Genomic DNA, 21,568 nt, shown 5'->3' on the forward strand with positions numbered 1-21,568 from the left:
AGAACGTCACAGTAGGCATTGGAAAAAATGAGTTTTCATCTGTATAGCACCATTCACAACCTCAGGCATCCCTAAGTGCATTACAGCCAATTAAATACCTTACCCTTCCACTGACACTCTCATTCGTTTGGCTGAACTGGTCCTCACCCTTAACAATTTCTCCTTCAAATCCTCCCACTTCCTCCAGACGAAAGGGGTAGCCATGGGACACCCGCATGGGTCCCAGCTATGCCTGTCTCTTTGTTGGCTACGTAGAACAGTCTATCTTCCGTAGTTACACCGGCACCACTCCCCACCTCTTCCTCCGCTACATTGATGACTGCATCGGCATCACTTCATGCTCCCATGAGGAGGTTGAGCAGTTCATCAATTTCACTAACACATTCCACCCCGACCTTAAATTCACCTGGACCATCTCTGACACCTCCCTCCCCTTCCTGAACCTCTCCATCTCTATCAACGATGACCAACTCAACACTGACTCACACAGCTACCTGGGTTACACCTCTTCCCACCCTACCTCCTGCAAAATGCTATCCAGTATTCCCAATTCCTCTACCTCTGCCGTATCTGCTCCACCAGTTCCACCACAGAACACACCAGTTGGCATCCTTCTTTAAATACGTAATTTCCCTTCCCACATGGTTAAAGATGCCCTCCAACGCATCTCATCCACATCCTGCACCTCCGCCCTCAAACCCCACCAATCGGAACAAGGACAGAACCATTCCCCCCCAACCAGTCCTCCCCTTCCAATCCACCAACCTCCACATAAATCGCACCATCCACCGACATTTCCGCCACCAACAAACGGACCCCACCATCCCTGTCCGCTTTCCACAAAGAGTGTTCCCTCCGTGACTACCTGATTAGGTCCACACCCCCCCAACAACCCACCCTTCCCTCCTGGTACCTTCCCTGCCACCGCAGGAATTGCAAAATCTGCGCCCACACCTCCCCACCTCACCTCCATCCAAGGCCCCACAGGAGCCTTCCACATCCATCCAAATTTCACCTGCACTTCCACTAATGTCACTTATTGTATCCGTTGCTCCCGATGTGGTCTCATTTACATTGGGGAGACTGGACGCCTTCTCGCAGAGCACTTTAGGGAAAATCGCCGTGACACCCGCACCAATCAACCCCACCACCCTGTGGCTGAACATTTCAACTCCACATCCCACTCTGCTGAGGACATGCAGGTTTTGGGCCTCCTCCATCACCACCCGATGCCTGGAGTAAGAACGCCTCATTTTCTGCCTCGGAATACTTCAACCCCAGGGCATCAATGTGAACTTCACCAGTTTCCTCATTTCCCCTCCCTCCATCTAACCCCAGTTCCAACATTCCAGCTCAGCACCATCCTCATGACCTGTCCTACCTGCCAATCTTCCTCCCCACCTATCTGCCTCCCCACCTATCTGCTCCATCTCCTCTCCGACCTATCACCTTCATCCCCATCTCCATCCACCTCTTGCACTCTTAGCTACCTTCTCCCCAGCCCCACCCTCCTCCCATTTATCTCTCCACCCTGGAAGCTGCCAGCCTCATTCCTGATGAAGGCTCCTGCCCAAAACATCAATTTTCTTGCTCCTCGGATGCTGCCTGACCTGCTGTGCTTTTCCAGCACCTCTCTAATCTTGACTCTAACCTCCAGCATCTGCAGTCCTCACTTTCGCCTAATTAAATATATTAGTCTAGCCACAGTTGGAATGGAGAGAAAACAGCAGTCAATGTCTGCACAGAAAGGTCCTGTGAACAACAATGAGTTACCAAAAGATTTGATTTAGAGATAGGTTAAGAAATAAATGTGAAGATTATTAGCCAAGGATGGCATCTTCTTTCAGAAGTAGTTATGTTTGATTATTTCATCTTATTACAATAACTTTAAAGTATAAAAGTTTAAACATCAGCAAGTATATCATAAAAGTGCTTCACACAAAGATCAGTCATTTCAATTCTTATTATAATAACTGTACTCAGAATCAAGTAAGATATTGTAAGATATTGCTAAGATAAATGCTAAGATATTGTACCGAAATACACTTTTTTTCAGGTTGTTTACATATGGTTGTTTACAAGTCACAATTAATATAATGCACCCATACAGATATTTTATTTTAATGGCTCACTAAAGAATAGAAAATAAACATACATGCTGCTGAACAAACTTCCTTGGTTTACAGCATAGGAGCATTCAAGTTGACTTATTAAATCAGTTAGCTTCTGGCCCTATCAGAATTAAAACCTGCCTCAAATCTCCCACTACAACGACAAAATTGTCTTGTCAAATTCCTGAAAAGTGTGCATCTGAAATAATGCCTAATAATGTGCTGTTCAGCTCAGCTGGGATATTCACTTTCCTCAAAATGTTTTAACACAACAAAATAAAGATTACATCAATTTCCAAAAAAGGATAAGAAAGTATGCCACAAGGAAAGCAGTTACATACTATTGTTGCTGTCTATCTATGTCACAAAAACTGAAAGGTTACTACTGTTGACTAATATTGCCTTTTTCATATCAAAATTCTCATCTAATTGTTGAAGAGTTTGCTTTTGCTTGCTTCATTGTTGCATTTCCAATTTCACACACAGCACTCCAGGGATTAAGCCGACATTTGGAATTTACCTTCTCTAGTTGAAATATCTAGAGGTATCTTTCTTTATTGGTGATTTGCATCAGTAATTTCTTTTACCCCATATGTGGCAGTTGCATTGTCTACTTTATGATGAGATCCAAGACAGTATTAGTCCCATTTGAATAAATACTCCAGTTAAAAGCTTATTAAACTAGACATTCCGCGTTAGAAAAGCTGCAGGGCTACTGTCTGTGGGTTTACTGTATTCTATTAATTTTATCTATGCATTATTTTGTATCATATTAGCAGCTTATGAATATTGGACTTAATTTCTTATGTATTTCTGGTAAATTGGCAGTAAGGGTGAATAATTCAGAAAATATATTTGTGTGATGGAAGGCGTTAGATGGCTTGCCATTTCATGGCACCAAAAGATTATTGAATTAATATTTGTTTGCTGGCATTTATTTATTTTAATAACTGCAATATTTGCTCCTTGATAATCTGTGGCTAGACTGCTAGGGCATAGATAATCTCCTGCAATTCTCCTTTTCTTGGTCTCAGCTAAATTCTACTTCACCTATAACTTTGGTACAGCCTGATTTGTTATGAAAACCTCCCTTGTTTGTTTAATTTTCTGAGTAAGTAATCAAGCAAAACTAATATGCATCAGTATCTTCACCTTTCAGTCAAGTTTCCTCTTTTCACAAAATAATTCTTGGTTAAAAGATACTGTCATAGAACACAGGGACTGCATCAAGTAGTCAAATGAACCAATCTTCTTCTAACATTTATAGAGATAACAGATTGTTTTAAAATAATGAGGAGCTTACAATTTAAATATAAGTTATTATGGCACTCATTAAATTTCTCTACAAACTGTTAGTGTTGCATTGCACTGGCATGCTTTGCAGGTTAAATTTTGTTTCTCCACTGTTACTTGTCTCCCTTGTGATGGCTCGCTCTACTACTGAGATCCTTTTACAGAACAGACAAGTCAAAAGTCTATGAACTCTGCAGTCTTTCTGATATTCAAAGGTTTCATGTAGATTTTGAGTCCTCTTAGTAAGAATCCCTAAAGCTCTTGAAAAGCCTGGTATCTTATGAATTGCTAAATATTAATTGTTAGTTTGTTTGAGTGTCTCCATGGTTAAATGGTTAGAAAATATGCTTCATATTTGCTAAAAATTGGCTATACAGCTTAGAAGGAATATTGGTGGTGTACCCTTACATGTACTCCCCTAGTCCTTCAAAATAATGGAGGTTGTGAGCCTGGAAGGTACTGTCAAGGGAGCTTTGGTGATTTACTACAGTGTATCTTGCATATGGTGCACACTGCTGCCTCTGTGCATCAATCCCAAAATACTTTATAGTCAATTTATAATTTGATACATAATCTCTGTAATAATGAGAAGATCTAAAAGTTAATTTTCACAGATTAATGTCCCACAAACAGCTTTATGTTGGCAAAAAAATAATTTGCTTTACTGATGTTAAATGAGGAGTCAAAAAGTGTGGCACTGGAAAAGCACAGCAGGTCTGGCAGCATCCAAGGAGCAGGAGAGTTGACGTCAGGCATAAGCTCTTCATCAGGAATAACATTAACCAATACACTAAGGACATTAAAGTTCTGCTGTTTTAAAGTAACACTTATACATGGCCAACAAACAGATTGAAAGGTATTTCTCTTAAAATAGTAGCAGCCATTCAAGAGAACTTAGGTGGGATTCTTGAATTTATTGCAGTTGCATATATGCTTGAATTTGATGCAAGTGCACATATTCATTACATTCCTGACATGCAGATAAAGCTTGAAGATTCATTAGATGAACTACACACTATCAAATATAACTTCAAGGTTCACTATAAACTGGTGTTTCAGTTTCCCACCTGATTTGCTGACACAGCAGGTTTGCTAACCACTTTGTTCGCACCATTTCCTTGAGTTCAGCTGGAGGCCCATTAAAAATGACAATTAACTTCAATGTAGAATGCATTGCCCTCTGAGTCCTAGGTTAAATCTGCTGAAGAGAAACAGAGAACAGAAGACAGTTGAGAAAATAAGCAAGCAGTTGATTTGAGGCTTCGCTGGGGTCCTAGGGAGAGAAGCAAAGTCAATTAGCCCGGTGTTGGAATAGGGAGCCAAAGCACGAGGTGCTCCAGGCCTGGAGAAAGATGGTCAGATCTGATGTATCACACTTAGGGTCTGCATTTGATGTTAGAAGAGGTTCAATGAGTTCACTAGAGTAACAAGAGTGAATAGAGCTCTGCATTCTCTATTTCTCTCAGTTACATCTATTAACAGTCTTTTTCATCTGCCAAGCCCCTCAGTGCTCCAATCTCTTTTGTCTAGATCTTATTATAGGATGCCATCAGATTAATTTAGGCAGCTGAACCTTTGCCTCAGTAAGCCAATGGGATATTTTGTAATGTTCCCATTAAAGTATGCATGCATGTGTAGCAACATATAAGATACTGTGTGGGCTACTCAGAAGTTCTCCTGTTTTAAAGTAACATGTGCATAGTAAACAAGAAGATTAAGCATTGAAGTAAACAGGCCTCACACAACAGAATATTTGGAGATATCAGTGTGATCTATGATTTTTTTCTGTTGCTCAGTTTACTTTCACTGCTCTGTCATGCTGTTGTTATGAAGGGATCTCTTGTCCCAAGCTACTGTCCTTTAGCATAAAATTGTAGGGGATGGATAAGCATTGTAGGATGAAGCAGTTGTGACAGCAGACTCAGAAATTGGTGGTTAGTTGTGCATGGTTCTGTCAAAAAATCTCAAAGCTCCAGTATCCTGGTAGCTATATGAGTGCAGCATATTATACCCTAAGCGTGAGGGAAGCCAGCCACAGTTGCAAATCCTTGAACTCTTGCTTTCTTGCAGTTGGTGTACTTTGAGAAGATTATATGGTTGAGTCTGTCAGGCACACCTTTGGTGAATGATTGATGTGGCTGATTGATGTCCTCTAAGCTGCCCTTGTAGAAGCCTGAAGCAAAACAGTTCAGGGTCATGGGTAACTTTGACACTCTCTGGTAAAACATGATGTCTTGATCTTTCAAGTAGCAGACCCTGTGCAGGAGGCAATATAATTCAGCAATGGCTTAGTTGATGAACTATAGTCTCATTTTTTGGAAACATTTTATCTCATAAGCTCAGTAACGTCATCTCTGAGTATTCCATTCATCTGCAGTTTTCTTTAAGGCCCAGATAATGATAATCTTGGTTGTTGAGGCTGCTTTTCCTGATGCTCATCATCCTTCACCCAATGAAATACAGAAATAACATTATACATAAGAAGTAGTGTGCATTTTTTAATTCATTCAAGGGGTGTGGGCCTCAGTATCTCAGCCAGCATTTGTTGCACCCCTTGATTGTCCTTGGTATGGTGATGTCAAGTGACCAATTTTAACTTGTGGTTTTGAGGTGCAGTGCACCCACTATGCTCTTAAGGAAGTTCCAAGATTTTTAACAGCAACAGTGAAGGAAAAGCGATATCATTCCAAATCAGGATGGTATGTGGCTTGAAGGGGAACTTGATGGTTTTCCTATGCATCTGCTGTCCTTGTCCTTCAGAGAGATACAAGTCACAGATTTTGACACTTCAAGGAGCTGTGAGGAGCCTTGTTGATTTGCTGAAGTGCTTCTTATATATTAGATTAGATTAGATTACATTACAGTGTGGAAACAGGCTCTTCGGCCCAACAAGTCCACACCGACCCGCCGAAGCGCAACTCACCCATACCCCTACATTTACCCCTTACCTAACACTACGGGCAATTTAGCATGGCCAATTCACCTGACCTGCACATCTTTGGACTATGGGAGGAAACCGGAGCACCCGGAGGAAACCCACGCAGACACGGGGAGAACGTGCAAACTCCACACAGTTAGTCGCCTGAGGTGAGAATTGAACCCGGGTCTCTGGTGCTATGAGGCAGCAGTGTTAACCACTGTGCCAATATATGTTACACACTGCTGTCACTGTGCATTTGTGGTCAAGGGAGTACTTTTGAAAGTGATGATTAGGGTACCAATCAAGTAGGTTACTTCATTTTGAATGATGTCGAGAGTGTTGAGTTTTGTTGGAACTAGACTCATCCAGATAAATATCCAACAAACCCCTGACTTGTGCATTTGTATATGGTGGATAGATATTTGGAAGACAGCAGGTGGTTACTCGCTGTGGAATTCCTTGACTCTGACCTGCTCTTGTAGCTACAGTATTTATATGGTTGGGCCAGTTCAGCAAATGAACATATGAACAAGGAACATGAGTAGACCACTCAGCCCTTCATGCCTTTTCCATTATTCATTAAGTTAATGGCTGATCTGCTTTTAATCTCAACTCTACATTCTCTTGATATTCAACAGCCTATCTGTCTACCTCTGTTTTAAAAATATTTAAAGATTCTGCATCCGTTGTCTTTTGAGGAGGAGAATTCCAAAAACTGTCAACCCTCTCAAATGTTTCCTCATTTCTGCTTTAAATGGGTCCCCCTTATTTTTAAACAATAACCTCTGGCTCTAGATTCTTCCACAAGATGAAATATCGTTTTCACATCTACCTAGTCAAGTTCCCTCAGGATCCTATATCTTTCAATTAAGTCACTTCTGACTCTTCTAAACTCTGGAGGATACAGGCCTAGTCTCTCTTCATAAGGCAACTCACTCATTTCAGATATTAGTCCAGCAAACATTCTCTGAACTCCTTCCAATGTATGAACATCCTTCCATTAGTATCGTGACCAATACCGTACACAGTACTGCAAATGCAATCTCACCAATACCCCATGTCACTGAAGCGTAACCTTCTTAATTTTGTGTTCTCATCATCTTGTACATTTCTATCAACTCACCTCTCACCATAAATCATAATATTCAATTAACTTTCCATCATTTGCTGTACCTGCATACTGACCATCTGTGTTTCATGCACTAGGATACCGAGATCTCTCTGCATCTCCGTGTTCTGCAACCTCTCACCATATAGATAATATACTTCTTTATTTTCTATTAAAGTGGACAATTTCACACTTTGCCACATTGTACTTCACTTGCAAAATCTTTGCCCACTCACTTAATCTATCAATATCCATTTGTAGGCTCCTTATGCCCGCTTCACAACTCACTTTCCTCCTTTCTTTGTGACAATAGTAAATTAAGATATCATACTTTTGATTCTTTCATCCAAGTCATTGACATACATTGTGAAGAGTTGAGGCCCCAGCACTGATCCCTGTGGCACACCACTCACAACACCCTGGCAGTCTGAAAAAGAGCCACTTATTCCTACTGTCTGCTTTCTGTTAGCAAACTAATCTTGTATGCATGCCAATACATTACCCCCTACACTTAGTTTTATTTTCCGTAGTAAAATCTTATGTGCACCTTATCAAATGCCTTCTGGAAATCTACATACAATGCATCTCCTGGTTCCCCTTTATCCACTACACAAATTACTTCTTCAAAGAACTCCAATAAATTAGTTGAACACAATTTCGCTTAACAAATACCTGATTACTGTAAACCTATCCAGGTGCCCTGTTACAACATCTTTGCTAACAGCTTCAGTGCCCAGTTATAAAAACTTCTTAAATACCTTCTTGTCAGTGATAATCTCCAGGATATTAAGAGTGGGGTTTCAGTGAACCATAATGTTGTGGAATGTGGCACTCAAAATGCACCATAGATTCGGGTGATTTCACCCCAAATCCCCAAATTGCCTGGAAAATCACCTCCATAACTAGAACGGAGGAAATGATAAGGATCATCTGCTCCTCCAATCACGTGTTTGTTCTCCCTGTGTTTTCCAATTCATGGTAAGCTGGTTGAGTTAAAATTGAAGCCTTAGATTCTGAGGACTTTCTTTTGCTCATTATTTTAAATAGATCTTGTTGTGAACCTCCACTGTCTGGGATCACTTCACTGGCTGAAAACTAAGATGAACCAATTCTACCTGTTTCTAGAACATTGAACAGTAGAGCACAGTACGGGCCCTTCGGCCCTCTATGTTGTGCCGACCTTTTATCCTACTCTAAGATCAGAATAACCCACATACCCTTCGTTGTACAATCTTCCATGTGCCTGTCCAAGAGTCCTTAAATGTCCCATTGTATCTGACTCTACCACGACCACTGGCAGTGCATTCCACGCACCCACTACTCCCTGTGTAAGGAACCTTGCTCTGAAATCTCCCCTGAACCTTCCTCCAATCATGTTAAAATTATGCCCACTCGTGATAGCTATTTCCGCCCTGGGAAAAAGTCTCTGGCCATCCACTGTATCTTTGCTTCTCATCATCTTGCACATTTCTATCAACTCACCTTTCATCCTTCTTTGGTCCAATGAGAAAAGCCCTAGTTCCCACAGCCTTTCTTCATAAGACAGGCAGCATCCTGGTAAATCTCCTCTGCACCCCCTCTAAAGCTTCCACGTCCTTCCTATAATGAGGTGACCAGAACTGAACACAATGTTTCTGTATTTGAAATTTAATTATCTTGAATGTACACTGACAGATACTTGCTAATTTAGTTTTATTAGTGGCATTTGTTTGCATTAACAGCCACTACCAGTTCCTAAAAGTCTTACAAACTCATATCTATAAATACGATAAAATTGCAACAATAAATTAGATATTCCCCCAAAAAGTTGATGATTCAAAAACTTTCTTCAATTAAATAAAATGTTAGGTTTGCTCTTTTCAAACTCTGAAAATTAGAATTAAATTAAATATTGCAAGAAAAATCCAATATGGCCGGTTACCATGCCATCAGCCTATGCTGAATGACCAGCAATAATTGTTTGAGAAGTTCCTCAGGATTGTATCTCAGGTACAACCATAATCAGCTGCTTAAACAATGTTCTTCCAACCAACATATGGTCAGATGTGGAAATGTAGGTACTGACCAAACACAGTTCAGCACCATCCACAATTCTGCAGGTAAATAAAGCAGCCTTTCCCTATAGAAAGGCAAAATTTATACAAGTTCAGACAAGCTCATAATTGGCATGTACAATTCACCCACACAGGTGCCAGGCACCAGGAGAGAATTTAACCATCTGCCTTTGACGTTCAACAGCATTATTTTCAGTGAATCATCTGGTATCACAGCTGACCAGGAGTTAAGCTGTGCCGCCACATAAATGTTGTGGCTGCTTTAGTGAGTCAGTGGCTGGGAATTCTATGGTGTGTAACATCAACATCTACAAGGAATTATGAAAGATATGAATACTTTGCACTTGTCTGACTAAATGCACTTCCAACAACACTCAAGATGCTCAACAACATGCAAGATGAAGTCGCCCACTTGACTGACACACTTTCCACCATACAATTCACCCACACATGTAGCATTGCTGCAATATGTATCATCTGAGATTAACTGCAACAATTCACCAAGACTGCTTCAACAGCAACTTTCAAACTGGCGACCTCTAAACCTGATCAGCTAAGTGTTTAATTTTAAGACTTATAAATTTTAATCTTTTTTTTGTAATTCTACAGTAATGTGTAGGGTGAGGATTTTTAAAATGTGTTTTACTGAGATCTGTCTCTTGAATTCTTTTAATATAAAACATAGGTTATCCCAGAACAGTGATTTTAGAGCAGTAAGACTGTGCTAGTTTCTAGATTGCAGTGATGGTTTTTAGTAGTGTTCTGCATGTTGGATGTGAGAGGTTAGGGAGGATTTCAAAGTTCCTGGTGATTATGCCTGCAGCAAGTGTGTTTGGTTGTGAATCCTATTGGATCACATGAATTGTTTGGATTGGCAGTTAGCAACAATGAGGAATTTACAGGAACCAGAGGGTGTGATGGATGGCAGTTTCAGAAGGGTTGAAAAACCGCAGATACAGACAGGTAGCTGGGTTGCCTGTAGGAAAGGTAGAAAAGGAAAGGAGTCTCCTGTGGCTATCTCCATAAGAATAAAGGTAAGTCTGAGGCTGGTATAGTTGGGAAGAGGAACAAGTCAAATAGTCAGGGCAGGCTTGTGCAAGGCAGAGAACAAGGTAAGACGAACAAATTAAACTGCATGTATTTCAGTGCAAGATGTCTGACAGTTAAGGTAAATGAACTCAGGACAAGGTTGGAAACATGGGACTGGGATATCATAGCTATTACCAAAACACGGCTCAGGGAAGAGAAGGACTGGCAGCTTAATGTTCCAAGGTATAGATGCTATAGGAAGGATAGAAAGAGTGCAAGAGAAGAGAAAGAGTGACATTTTTGGTTATGAGATAATGCACTTAGGAAGGATATTCCAGGAAGTACATCCAGTGATGTTATTTGAATGGAACAGAGAAATAAGAAAGAGATGATCACTTATTGGGATTGTACTATAGCACACATTCCCTCACACCCACTCCCCCCCATCCCAAATAGACTGCCATAGTGTTAAGGGTTTGGATGGAGAGGAATCTGTTAGGTGATTACAAGAAAATGTTCTTATTCAGTATGTGAATGTACCTACTAAGAAAGGAGCAAAACTTGACCTTCTCTTGGGAAATAATGTAGGGCAAGTGACTGAGGTGTCAGTTGGTGAGCACTTTGGGGCCAGTAATCATAATTCTTATCAGTTTTAAAATAATTATGGAAAAAGGATAGACTTGATCCAGTAGCTAAAGTTCCAAGTTGGAGTAAAGCCAATTTTGATGGTATTAGGCAAGAACTTTCAAAAGTTGATTGGGAGAGACTGTTTGCAGGTAAAAGAGCAGTTGAAAAGTTGGGGGGGTGGGAGGTGACAGCTTTAAAAATGTGATAATGAGAGTCCAGAGGCAGTATGTTCCTGTTAGCAGTGCACCACAAGGATCAGTGTAGTGGCCACTGCTTTTTGTCATTGATGTAGATTAGATTAGATTACTTACAGTGTAGAAACAGATCCTTCGGCCCAACAAGTCCACACCGACCCTTCGAAGAGCAACCCACCTAGACCCATTCCCCTACATCTAACACTACGGGCAATTTAGCATGGTCAATTCACCTAACCTGTACATTTTTGGACTGTGGGAGGAAACCGGAGCACCCGGAGGAAACCCACATAGACACAGGGAGAATGCGCAAACTCCGCACAGACAGTTGCCTGAGGCGGGAATTGAACCCGGGTCTCTGACCCTGTGGGGCAGCAGTGCTAACCACCGTGCCACCGTGTAGATGATTTGAATGTGCATAAAGGAGGTGTGACTAGAAGGTTTGCACTCGTACCAGTGAGAAGGGCAAGGCTGGTAGGTGTAGAATGGATGACTACTAAAATTGAAGCTCTGGTCAAGAAAATGAAGGAGATATACAGCTGGGATCGACTGAATCCCTAGAGGGATATAAGGGCAGTAGAAGAATACTCAAAATGAAGTGTAGACAGCTGGGATTGACTGAATCCCTAGAGGGGTATAAGGGCAGTAGAAGAATACTCAAAAGGAAATCAGGAGGCCAAAAAGGTGACATGAGATAGTTTGGATTCTCCTTAACCCTATTTGCTAATGGGATTCTATAAATACATTAAGGAAAAAAGAGTAACTGGCGAGAGAATAGCATCTCTTAAAGATCAACAAGGCTGTGTATGTGTGAATCACAGGAGATGGGTGAGATATTAAATGAGTATTTTGTATCAGTATTCACTATGGAGAAGGACATGGAAGCAGCAAAACTTTGAGAAATAAATAGTGATAGCTTGAAAAGTGTCCATATCACAGAGGAGGTGTTGGGCATCTTAAAATGCATAAAGGTGGATAAATCCTTGGCACCTGATTAGGTATATCCCAGAACTGTGTGGGAAGTTAGGGAAGTGGTTCACTCCTTGATGAGATATTTGTATTATGGATAGCCACAGGTGAGGTGCTAGAAGACTGGAGGTTGGCCAATGTGGTGCCTTTATTTAAGATGGTAAGGAAAAACCAGGGAACTATAGACCAGTGACCCAGTGACATCAGTGGTAGGTAAGTTGGAGGGGATTCTGAGCGACAGAATTTTCACGTATTTGGAAAGACAAGGACTGATTAGGGATAGTCAACATGGCTTTGTGCATAGGAAATTGTGTCTAACTAACTTGAATGAGTTTTTTGAAGAAGTGATATAGAAGATTGATGAAGGCAGAGCAGTGGACATTGTCTTTATGGACTTCAGCAAGGCATTTGATGAAATTCCGCATTGTAGATTGGTTAGAAGGTTAGATTAAATGGAATCCAAGGGAGAGCTAGCCATAAGGATACAAAATTCACTTGAAGGCAGGAGACAGAGGTGGTGGAGGATTGCATTTTGACTTGAGCCCTGTGACCAGTGGTGTACCAGTGCAAGGATCGGTTTTGGGGCCACTGCTTTTTGTCATTTATGTAAATGATTTGGATGTAAATGTAGGAGGTATGGTTAGAAACTTGCAGTTGACACCAAAATTGGTGACATAATGGACAGTGAAGGAGGTTACCTCAGACTACAATGTAACCTTGATCAGATGGGCCGATGGGCCAAGGAGTGGCAGTTGGAGTTTCATTTAGATAAATGAGAGGTGTCACATTTTGGTAAGGCAAATCAGGACAGGGCTTATACAATGAATGGTAGGGTCCTGGGGAATTGTTGAACGAAGTGACCATGTGGTACAGGTTCATAATTCCTTGTAAGTGAAGTCGCAGGTAGACAGTGTAGTGAAGAAGGAATTTGGTATGCTTGCTTTTATTGGTCAGTGCATTGAGTATAGGAGTTGGGGTGTCATGTTGCAGCTATACAGGACATTGGTTAGGCCATTTTTGAAATACTGCATTCAATTCTGGTCGCCTGCTAGAGGAAAGATGTTGACAACTTGAAAGGGTTCAAAAAAGTTTGGCAAGGATGTTGCCAGGTTTGAAGGGTTTGAGTTAGAAAGAGAGGCTGAATAGGCTGTGACCATTTTCCCTGGAGTGTCAGAGGCTGAGGGGTGACCTTAGAGATTTATAAAAACATGCGGGGCATGGATACAGTAAATAGCCAAGGTCTTTTTCCCTGGATAGGCGAGTCCACAACAAGAAGGCATAGGTTTAAGGTGAGAAAGGAAAGATTTAAGGGGCAACATTTTCATGCAAAGGGTGGTGTGTGTGTGCAATGAGCTGCCAGAGGAGATAATAGAGGCTGGTACAGTTGCAACATTTAAAAGGCATCTGGTTGGGTACATGAATAGGTCGGGTTTAAAGGGATATGGGTTAAATGCTGGCAGATGGGATTAGATTAATTTCAAGATATCTGGTTGGCATGGACGAGTTGGACCGAAGTGTCTGGTTCCATGCTATATATCTCTAAGAATATATGACCACTTCCCTCCAGAACAACAAGGTTAGCAGATGGCGTTAGTTACAAAAAAACTGCCGAAGGTGCATAATAACATTACTACCTTCAAGTTTCTATCCAAATTACACACCATTTGGATTTAGAAATATCACAATTTCTTCTTCATTGCTGGGTCAAAATCATGGAACTCTCTACTGAACACAACTACAGCATAGTTCCACTACACAGACTACAATGGATCAAGATAATGGTTTACCACTGCCATCTTAAAAACATTTAAGGATAGGCAATAAATGCTGATATTACCAGTAAGGGACAAAATTAAGAAATTGAATCTGTGCAAGAGTTTTGTGCTGTCATTCAAAATACTGCAGCCTAATTAATTATCTGTGGATTTGTTATCATTATTCCTGTATAAATTGAAAATCAAGTATTTTAACTTTTTGTGATAAGATACCAACAAATAATCAAAGCTTTTAGCTGTAGTTGTGTTATGTTGAGTGCCTTAATTAGCAGACAGTAATTGCTGCTCAGTAATTATACACTGAGATCACCATGTATAACAGAACAGTGTTTTGGAAAAACATTAAAGGTACTTCTTGTTTTCTGGGTTATATCAGTAAATTTACACAAATCAAGAATTGACAACATTGGGGTACATGCTGGAGCTCCCAAAACAGTTTATTAAGGGCATCATTGCGGCAGAATAATCCTTTTGTTAAAAGACCCTGATGAACACAATAGTCCCTCCTCCTGTCACAAGAGCACTAGGAGGCTCATTTGATATTCAGTTCCAGCCCAAGGAAAGTCATTAAATCAGATGAGCAATGACGCTGGAGTTTTCGAGTCCAGCTTCAGTCAACATCACCATGCAAAGGCTGTTCACAGCTCTGTGTGATTTTCTTGTCCGTGCCTTCTCAATGATGACCAATTTGTGCTCGTTACTTTGCATCAAGTACAGGTAAAATACTGAGAGGTTCTGATTCCACACATCTTTTACTAACAGAAACTGTTTTGCTTGAATCCCCCTTTGTGATGTGATATTTCCATCCTTGTTGGGCCCCAGGCTGCTCCTCAGGCCATTTAGGAGCATATCTATTGATTTCTTTTTCTTAGCAGCTGTAATTCAGTTTTGTATTATTCTTTCATATTGCCTCAAAATGATATACAGAGAAATGTCATGTTATTTTTAAACTTTAACTAAAAATGATAGAAGTGTAAATCTGTTTGGTTTGAAAACTGTTAGTATGTTACCTTTGATACCTTTCCAAGGGAAGAGTAAGAATTTAGGTTCACAGTCATTTTAATTGTTTGATGACATTTTTCAAAGACCATCAGAAACTTTGCAATGATTAACAATAAAGAACAAATTTAGATGATGGCAGTATGACAGCGATTTATTCACAGGCACCCACAATTTTGAAAACTTTTGGTCCATGCACATAGATTTCCAAAGATTAAGCACATTGTTTATTTTCTCTTCAGAAAATGTTTTCAGACAGCACACTTCTATGTGGAGGACAGCAGTTCACCACGAGTGGTTCCTAATGAAAGCATTCCCATTATCCCAATTCCAGGTAAGTCAGTTATTCTTTATTCCTTGGTTACTTTTTGCATATGTTGAAACACAATCTGCAAATGCCATTTAGCTCAGGTTCAAGCCTACACAACTTAGGCAATCTCTAGAAAGTAAACATCCTTAAATGTAGTCTCTAATTTAGCTACGATTGTATGAAGAACTTTGTTGAATTGATCTATAGCACACTTACATTTTCAAGGTAATCATGAACTGATGAATTTATTACTCAAAAACATTGGTTAGATAGAATGTTTTTATTATCTTATATTAAAAGTACCATTTTGATTACGTGTTTAATTGCTACGCTGGTCTTGCAGAAGTGCATAAATTGAGAGCTTATGTTATGAAAAATATAGGACCATTGATTTCACACAAAGTTGCAATCTGAAATCCTAGTGAAGGTTAACAGTGATTTATAATGGCGTAATTTAACCTGGTTGGTGCAGAGAACTGGAAAGGGGTTGGGGGGGGGGGGGGGGGGGAAGGGAACTGATTCCAGAGATCGATGACAGATTTGCTTATGTTTGACTCAAAATGTTTATTTGTGTGTGTAATATAGACAAGAGGATTGTTTCAGAAACCGCAAGGTAGATTGTTAGTGTTTTCTACAGAGCAATTTGAAATGCTGCTGTTTTTGGTTGAAAATATCATTGGTGCATAATATTCAAAGTTCTCATTACATTTCTCATTTAAAGTTCTCATTAAAGGTCTCTAAATTATATTTCATGCCTTCGAGTTTCTTTGTGGTTCTTATTGCCTGACTTTTGAATGTTGAGGACCTGAATGATCCTGATTTTCTTGTCTATCAAAAATCTATCAACAGAATGATAAGAGCATATCACAAAACATTAATTTGTGTAAGAATGCAACCATATATTTTTCACACGTCACTTTGCTTTCATCAGTGCCTTTTCACTCTCATGGCAGAAGCATTAAGGTTAAAGATGCATATCTGTTAATCCTTAGATGAAGGATCAGATAGTTCCCCAATTGATAGTTGCATAAACCATCTTAAGGTCTGCTAGAATTATATTGGGTAGCTAAATTTAAGGAATTTGCTTTTCATGATTTTATTTGCAATGCCACTATGAAGCAAAGGTGAATGCTTAATGTTTTATTCCTCGGTGCAGTAGTTAAACTGGCCTGCCTGGATAAATTATCTTCATCGACTGCCTGTCACGGGTTTTCACTGGGTGCTGTTGATCACTGTCTTCTGTTCATTCACTTTGAATAATTGTCCCTGTCTGTCTATTGACAAGTGTACACATCATGCCTAGAGAAGCAGATTGCACATGAACACACGGTTCAGTCTGACAGCAGAAACCCGCTGGACTATTAATGCTGCGATTTTTTGAGTTTTGGTATTAGCTTCTGCACAGTGTAATGTTTTCCTGATCATGACAGAGCTCCAGAATTTTGCTTTCACTGCATGTAAATGTGTCACCGGGCAGTAAAAATTGTGATAATTTATTCTCAAGAATTTAATTAGAATAAAGAAAAGGCTTATAAATACAAAAGCATACAAAGACAAAAGCAGGAAAAGATCAGATGGTTGATTAAGTCTGAGCCATACTCTCATGATGTCTTAAGCATCATGATTCACAATGTTGCTTCACTTTATAATAAACATACAACTATTAAAAAGCTGGCAGTTAAAATACCTCAGTGTTGCTGAGACAACTATTTCCAACTTTGAAGTCATCTGGCCATGCAGTTTATGTACATGGGCAAATTCTCATCTTGATCATGTGCTATAATGAAGTACTAAATACAGATGAAACCATTTCCACTTGGATAGAGAGAAGTAGTCAGTTTGTCCAAGTACACCTGTATGACAGTGACCTCAGAATCTGTTCTCATTGTTGGCAACATGCGTAACATAGGCATGTAAATTTCAATAGAAGTTTTAATTCTTGGTGTTTTTTAATATTCAGTGTAGCTATTGTGTGATGTTGTGTGTGCCAAAAATCAAATATGATTCTTGCTGCTGAATGTATAGATGCAAGGCATAGCTAGTATTTGATTTGGACTTCATTACCCAAGCAGACCCAATACATTCAGATTTGAGTTAGTATTGAACTATTTTGCCAGTTAGAATGACATGTTTAAGTTACGATAAATGGTTCAAGAAATTGGACATTCTTCACAACCGTTGAGTAGGCTAAGGATGATAAACAGATAGGTCTCTGAGTCCCTGAGAATTATATACAGATGAATAGTAGTTTTTTTTTAACCACTTGACAGGGCAGTAAGAAGTGAACACAAAAGTAAAACAGTTACAAAAAATAATTAAACAGGAGTTGCTTCTTACTCAGTAGGTGATTAGATGTGGAAATCTTTGCCATAAACTGTCATTGAGACAGAACCCTTATTTTTTTGAATAAGTAAATTAGTAGCTTGAACTAGCGGATACAAAGAGCAAGTGGGAGGATTAAACTCAATCACTTTTGAAGAAAACAAGAGCACTGACTTGTGTACCAAACAACCTCTTTGTACTGTTTTGCACTGTGATTTTAATTTGCTTTGTTTTATTGTTTAAAAAAAGACAGCCATTATATTCAGCCTGATTCCCCTTTGAAAATCTTTTTCAAGTTAGGTAAGAGAGTCAAAGTTCCTGCATTGATTATTATTTTCATTTTTGACTTTTTAACATTCTCTAACACCTTGAAGTCCAGCTATGCTCACCAAAACAGCCAACCTTTGGATTTCTTTATTCTTAACTAATTTTCCTTGCAACATGGTCAGAAGTGTCATTGCTGGCCTATTCAGAATTCAAGCAAACTTTCTGTCTAAAATTTAGACATCCTCTACTCCAGTTCATTTTATCCTTTCATGGGAAGTTTATGTCATTGGCTAGGATAGCATTCATTGCTGATTCCTAATTAACTGGGGAAGGTGGTGGTAAGTCACTTCGTTGAATTGCTGCAGCCCATGTAGTGCATACATCCCACAGTGTTGTTAGCAAATTCTAGGATTTTGACAGTGTTCCACATCAGAATGATGTGTGGTATAGAGAGGAAACTGCAAGTAAGCTACACTTAGTCATAGAGATGTACAGCACAGAAACAGACCCGTTGGTGCAACTCATCCATACTGACCAGATATCCTAGCCTAATCTAGTCCCATTTGCTAGCACTTGGCCCATATCCCTCTAAAGCCTTCCTATTCATATACCCATCCAGATGCCTTGTAAATGTTGTAATTGTGCCAGCCTCCAACACTTCCTCTGGCAGGTCATTCCATACATGCACCATGTATGAAAAAGTTGTCCCTGTTTTAATTTTTTTCCCCTCTCAATCTAAACCTATGCCCTCCAGTTCTGGACTCCCCAACTCAGGGAAAAAGACCTTGTCTATTTACCCTATCCATGCCCCTCATGATTTTATAAACCTCGTAAGGTCACCCCTCAGCCTCCAACGCACCAAGGGAACAGCCCCAGCTTATTCAGCCTCTCCCTGTAGCCTCCAACTCTGGCAAATCTTTTCTGAACCCTGTGGGAGGGAGACCAGAATTGCACACAATATTCTAAAAGTGGCCTACTCAGCGCTTTAGAGAACATCTCTGGGACACCTGCACCAACCAACTCCAGCGCCCCATGGCCAAACACTTCAACTCCCCCTCCCACTCCACTGAGGACATGCAGGTCCTGGGCCTCCTCCATCACCACTCCCTTACCACCCGACGATTGGAGGAAGAATGCCTCATCTTCCACCTCGGGATGCTTCAACCCCATGGCATCGATGTGGATTTCACCTGTTTCCTCATTTCCCCTCCCCCGACATTAACCCAGTTCCAACCTTCAAGTTCAGCACCGCCTTCATGACCTGACCCACCTGTCCATCTTCCTTCCCACCTATCCACTCCACCCTCCCCTCTGACCTTTACCTCCACCTCCATTCACCTCAGCTACCTTCCCCCTAACCCCATCCCCTCCCATTTATCTCTCCACCCTCGAGGGTCCCAGCCTCATTCCTGATGAAGGGCTTTTGCCCGGGACGCTGATTTTCCTACATCTTGGATGCTGCCTGACCTGCTGTGCTTTTCCAGCACCACACCCTCGACTGTAATCTCCAGCATCTGCAGTCCTCACTTTCGCCTGCCAATGTCCTGTACAGTCGCAACATGACCTTCCAATTCCTATACTCAGAATCCAATAAAGGAAAGCATACCAAACATCATCTTCACTATCCTATCTACCTGCGACTCTATTTTAAAGGAAATATAAACCTGAACAAGATCTCTTTGTTCAGCCACACTCCCCAAAACTTACCATTAAGTGTATGAGTCCTGCTCTGCTTTGCCTTTCCAAAATGCAACACCTCACATTTATCTAAATTAAACTCTATCTGCCACTCCTCAGCCCATTGGCCCAAATGTTCAAGATCCCATTATACTCTGAGGTAACCTTCTTCGCTGTCCGCTACACCTCCAATTTGTCATCTGCAAACTTACTAACTATACCTCCAGGTTCACACCCGTCCTTCTAAATATTAGAGGTCAGAGATTTAGAAGATGCTGTCAAAGAAGTTTTGGTGACTTGCTACAGCAAATGTGTATATGATGCATACTGATTCATTTTGTATTGTTGGTGGAGGGAATGGATATTGATGGATTTGGTGCCATTCAAGTAGGCTGCTATGTTTTAGATGGTGTTAAGCTTCTTTAGTGTTATTGAGGCTGCAATCACAGGCAACTGTGAGGTATTCAATCACACTCCTGATTTGTGTCATCTCGATGATAACCAAATGTTGGGGAGGCAGGAGGTGAGTTATATCACTGGATTCTGAGCTGCTCTTTTAGCCACAATATTTATATGGTTGGTCCATTTGAGCTTCTGGTCGTGATCTTGCTAAGTCTAGAGATGGAATGTTTCAGCAACTGAGGAGCAGTGAATGATGTTGAAAACTCTAATCATCGGTGAAATTCTCCACCTGGCTTTCAAGAGGGAATTTATTTGTTGAAGCAGCTGAAGTTTGTTGGGCCTAGGATGCTACATGAGAAATTCCTACAGCAATGTCCTGTCCAACAGTCACAACCATCTTTCTTTGTGCTAAGTATAACTTCAACTAGTGGAGAGTTTTTCCTCTGATTCCCATTGACTCCTGTTTTGCTAGGACTCCTTGTTGCCATATTTTGTCAACTGCTGCATTGATATCAGGGGTAGTAATTCTCACCTCACCTCTTGATTTCGGCTCTTTTGTCCATGATTGAAACGGAACTGAATTGAGGCCAGCACCTGAGAGTTGTAGCAGTTCCGTAACAGCTTAGCTAGAATGTGGCTAGCTCTATAGGCCAATTGCTGGAATGTTGTTGGGCCCTAGCCTTCTCAGCACCCAGCGCTTTCAGCTTTTCTTGATATTATGGGTAGTGAATCAAATTGGCTAACTACTGACAACTCTATTGCTGGGGCCTGCAGAAGGTGGCTGAAATGGAGCATTAATTTGGCACTTCTAGTTGAAAATAGTTACAAATGCTATAGCCTTGTCTTTTGCAGTAATGAGCTGACCTCCCTCATTGAAGATCAGGCAGATCTGCGTCCTCCTTTTGGTGGTTTAATTGTCCACCATCATTCACAGTTGGATGTGGCAGAACTGCTAGACCTGATCAGTTACTTATGAGATCATTTAGCACTGTCTACTTACAAATCATTGTTTACAAACTATTATGTTTTCCTGATTATTTAAGCATGATACTAACAGTACTAAAGATGTGGAACATTGAGGACTGTGGCCAAACAATATGTTAGAAAGTAAGACTAAAACTTGAACAGCTCAGGTTACACCTTCCAACGCATAGAATTTACTGCTGAGGAAGGGTCAATGGACCGGAAACGTTAATTCTGATTTCTCTTCATAGATGCTGCCAAACCTGCTGAGCTTTTCCAGCAATTTCTGTTTTGTTTTGGACTATATTGCTAACCCTTTGTTTAAAAAAATGATTATTTCAACAAAGGATTTTTTTTGATGGAGACAGTTGTTACATTTTTATTTGATTTTTGTTTGAGAAAATTGTCCAGTTGCTTTTGGTTTGGCAGGTACATAAGTTGTAGATTGATCCTAGACTTCATGAAAGATACACAAAGAGTGTGTATCTTTTAACTTTGAAGTTATTTTCTGCACAACAGTCCCTGGATTCTGATGATTCTTCTATACA

At 40.4% G+C, this 21,568-nt stretch overlaps 1 protein-coding gene across 3 annotated transcripts in view; it reads left to right on the forward strand.

Annotated features, from left to right (window-relative positions):
• ca16b (carbonic anhydrase XVI b) overlaps positions 1 to 21,568 on the forward strand; it is a 720,903-nt gene that overhangs the window by 626,287 nt on the left and 73,048 nt on the right. For all 3 annotated transcript variants that reach the window (XM_087994366.1, XM_087994367.1, XM_087994368.1), the window contains one exon: positions 15,322 to 15,413. In XM_087994366.1, coding sequence (XP_087850492.1) covers positions 15,322 to 15,413 — 92 coding nt within the window. The remainder of the gene's footprint in view (positions 1 to 15,321; positions 15,414 to 21,568) is intronic.

The sequence above is a fragment of the Chiloscyllium plagiosum genome, unplaced genomic scaffold (genome assembly GCF_037043375.1).
Source record: "Chiloscyllium plagiosum isolate Xiang-an unplaced genomic scaffold, Cpla_swu_hap1 HiC_scaffold_14, whole genome shotgun sequence".
Taxonomy (NCBI): domain Eukaryota; kingdom Metazoa; phylum Chordata; class Chondrichthyes; order Orectolobiformes; family Hemiscylliidae; genus Chiloscyllium; species Chiloscyllium plagiosum.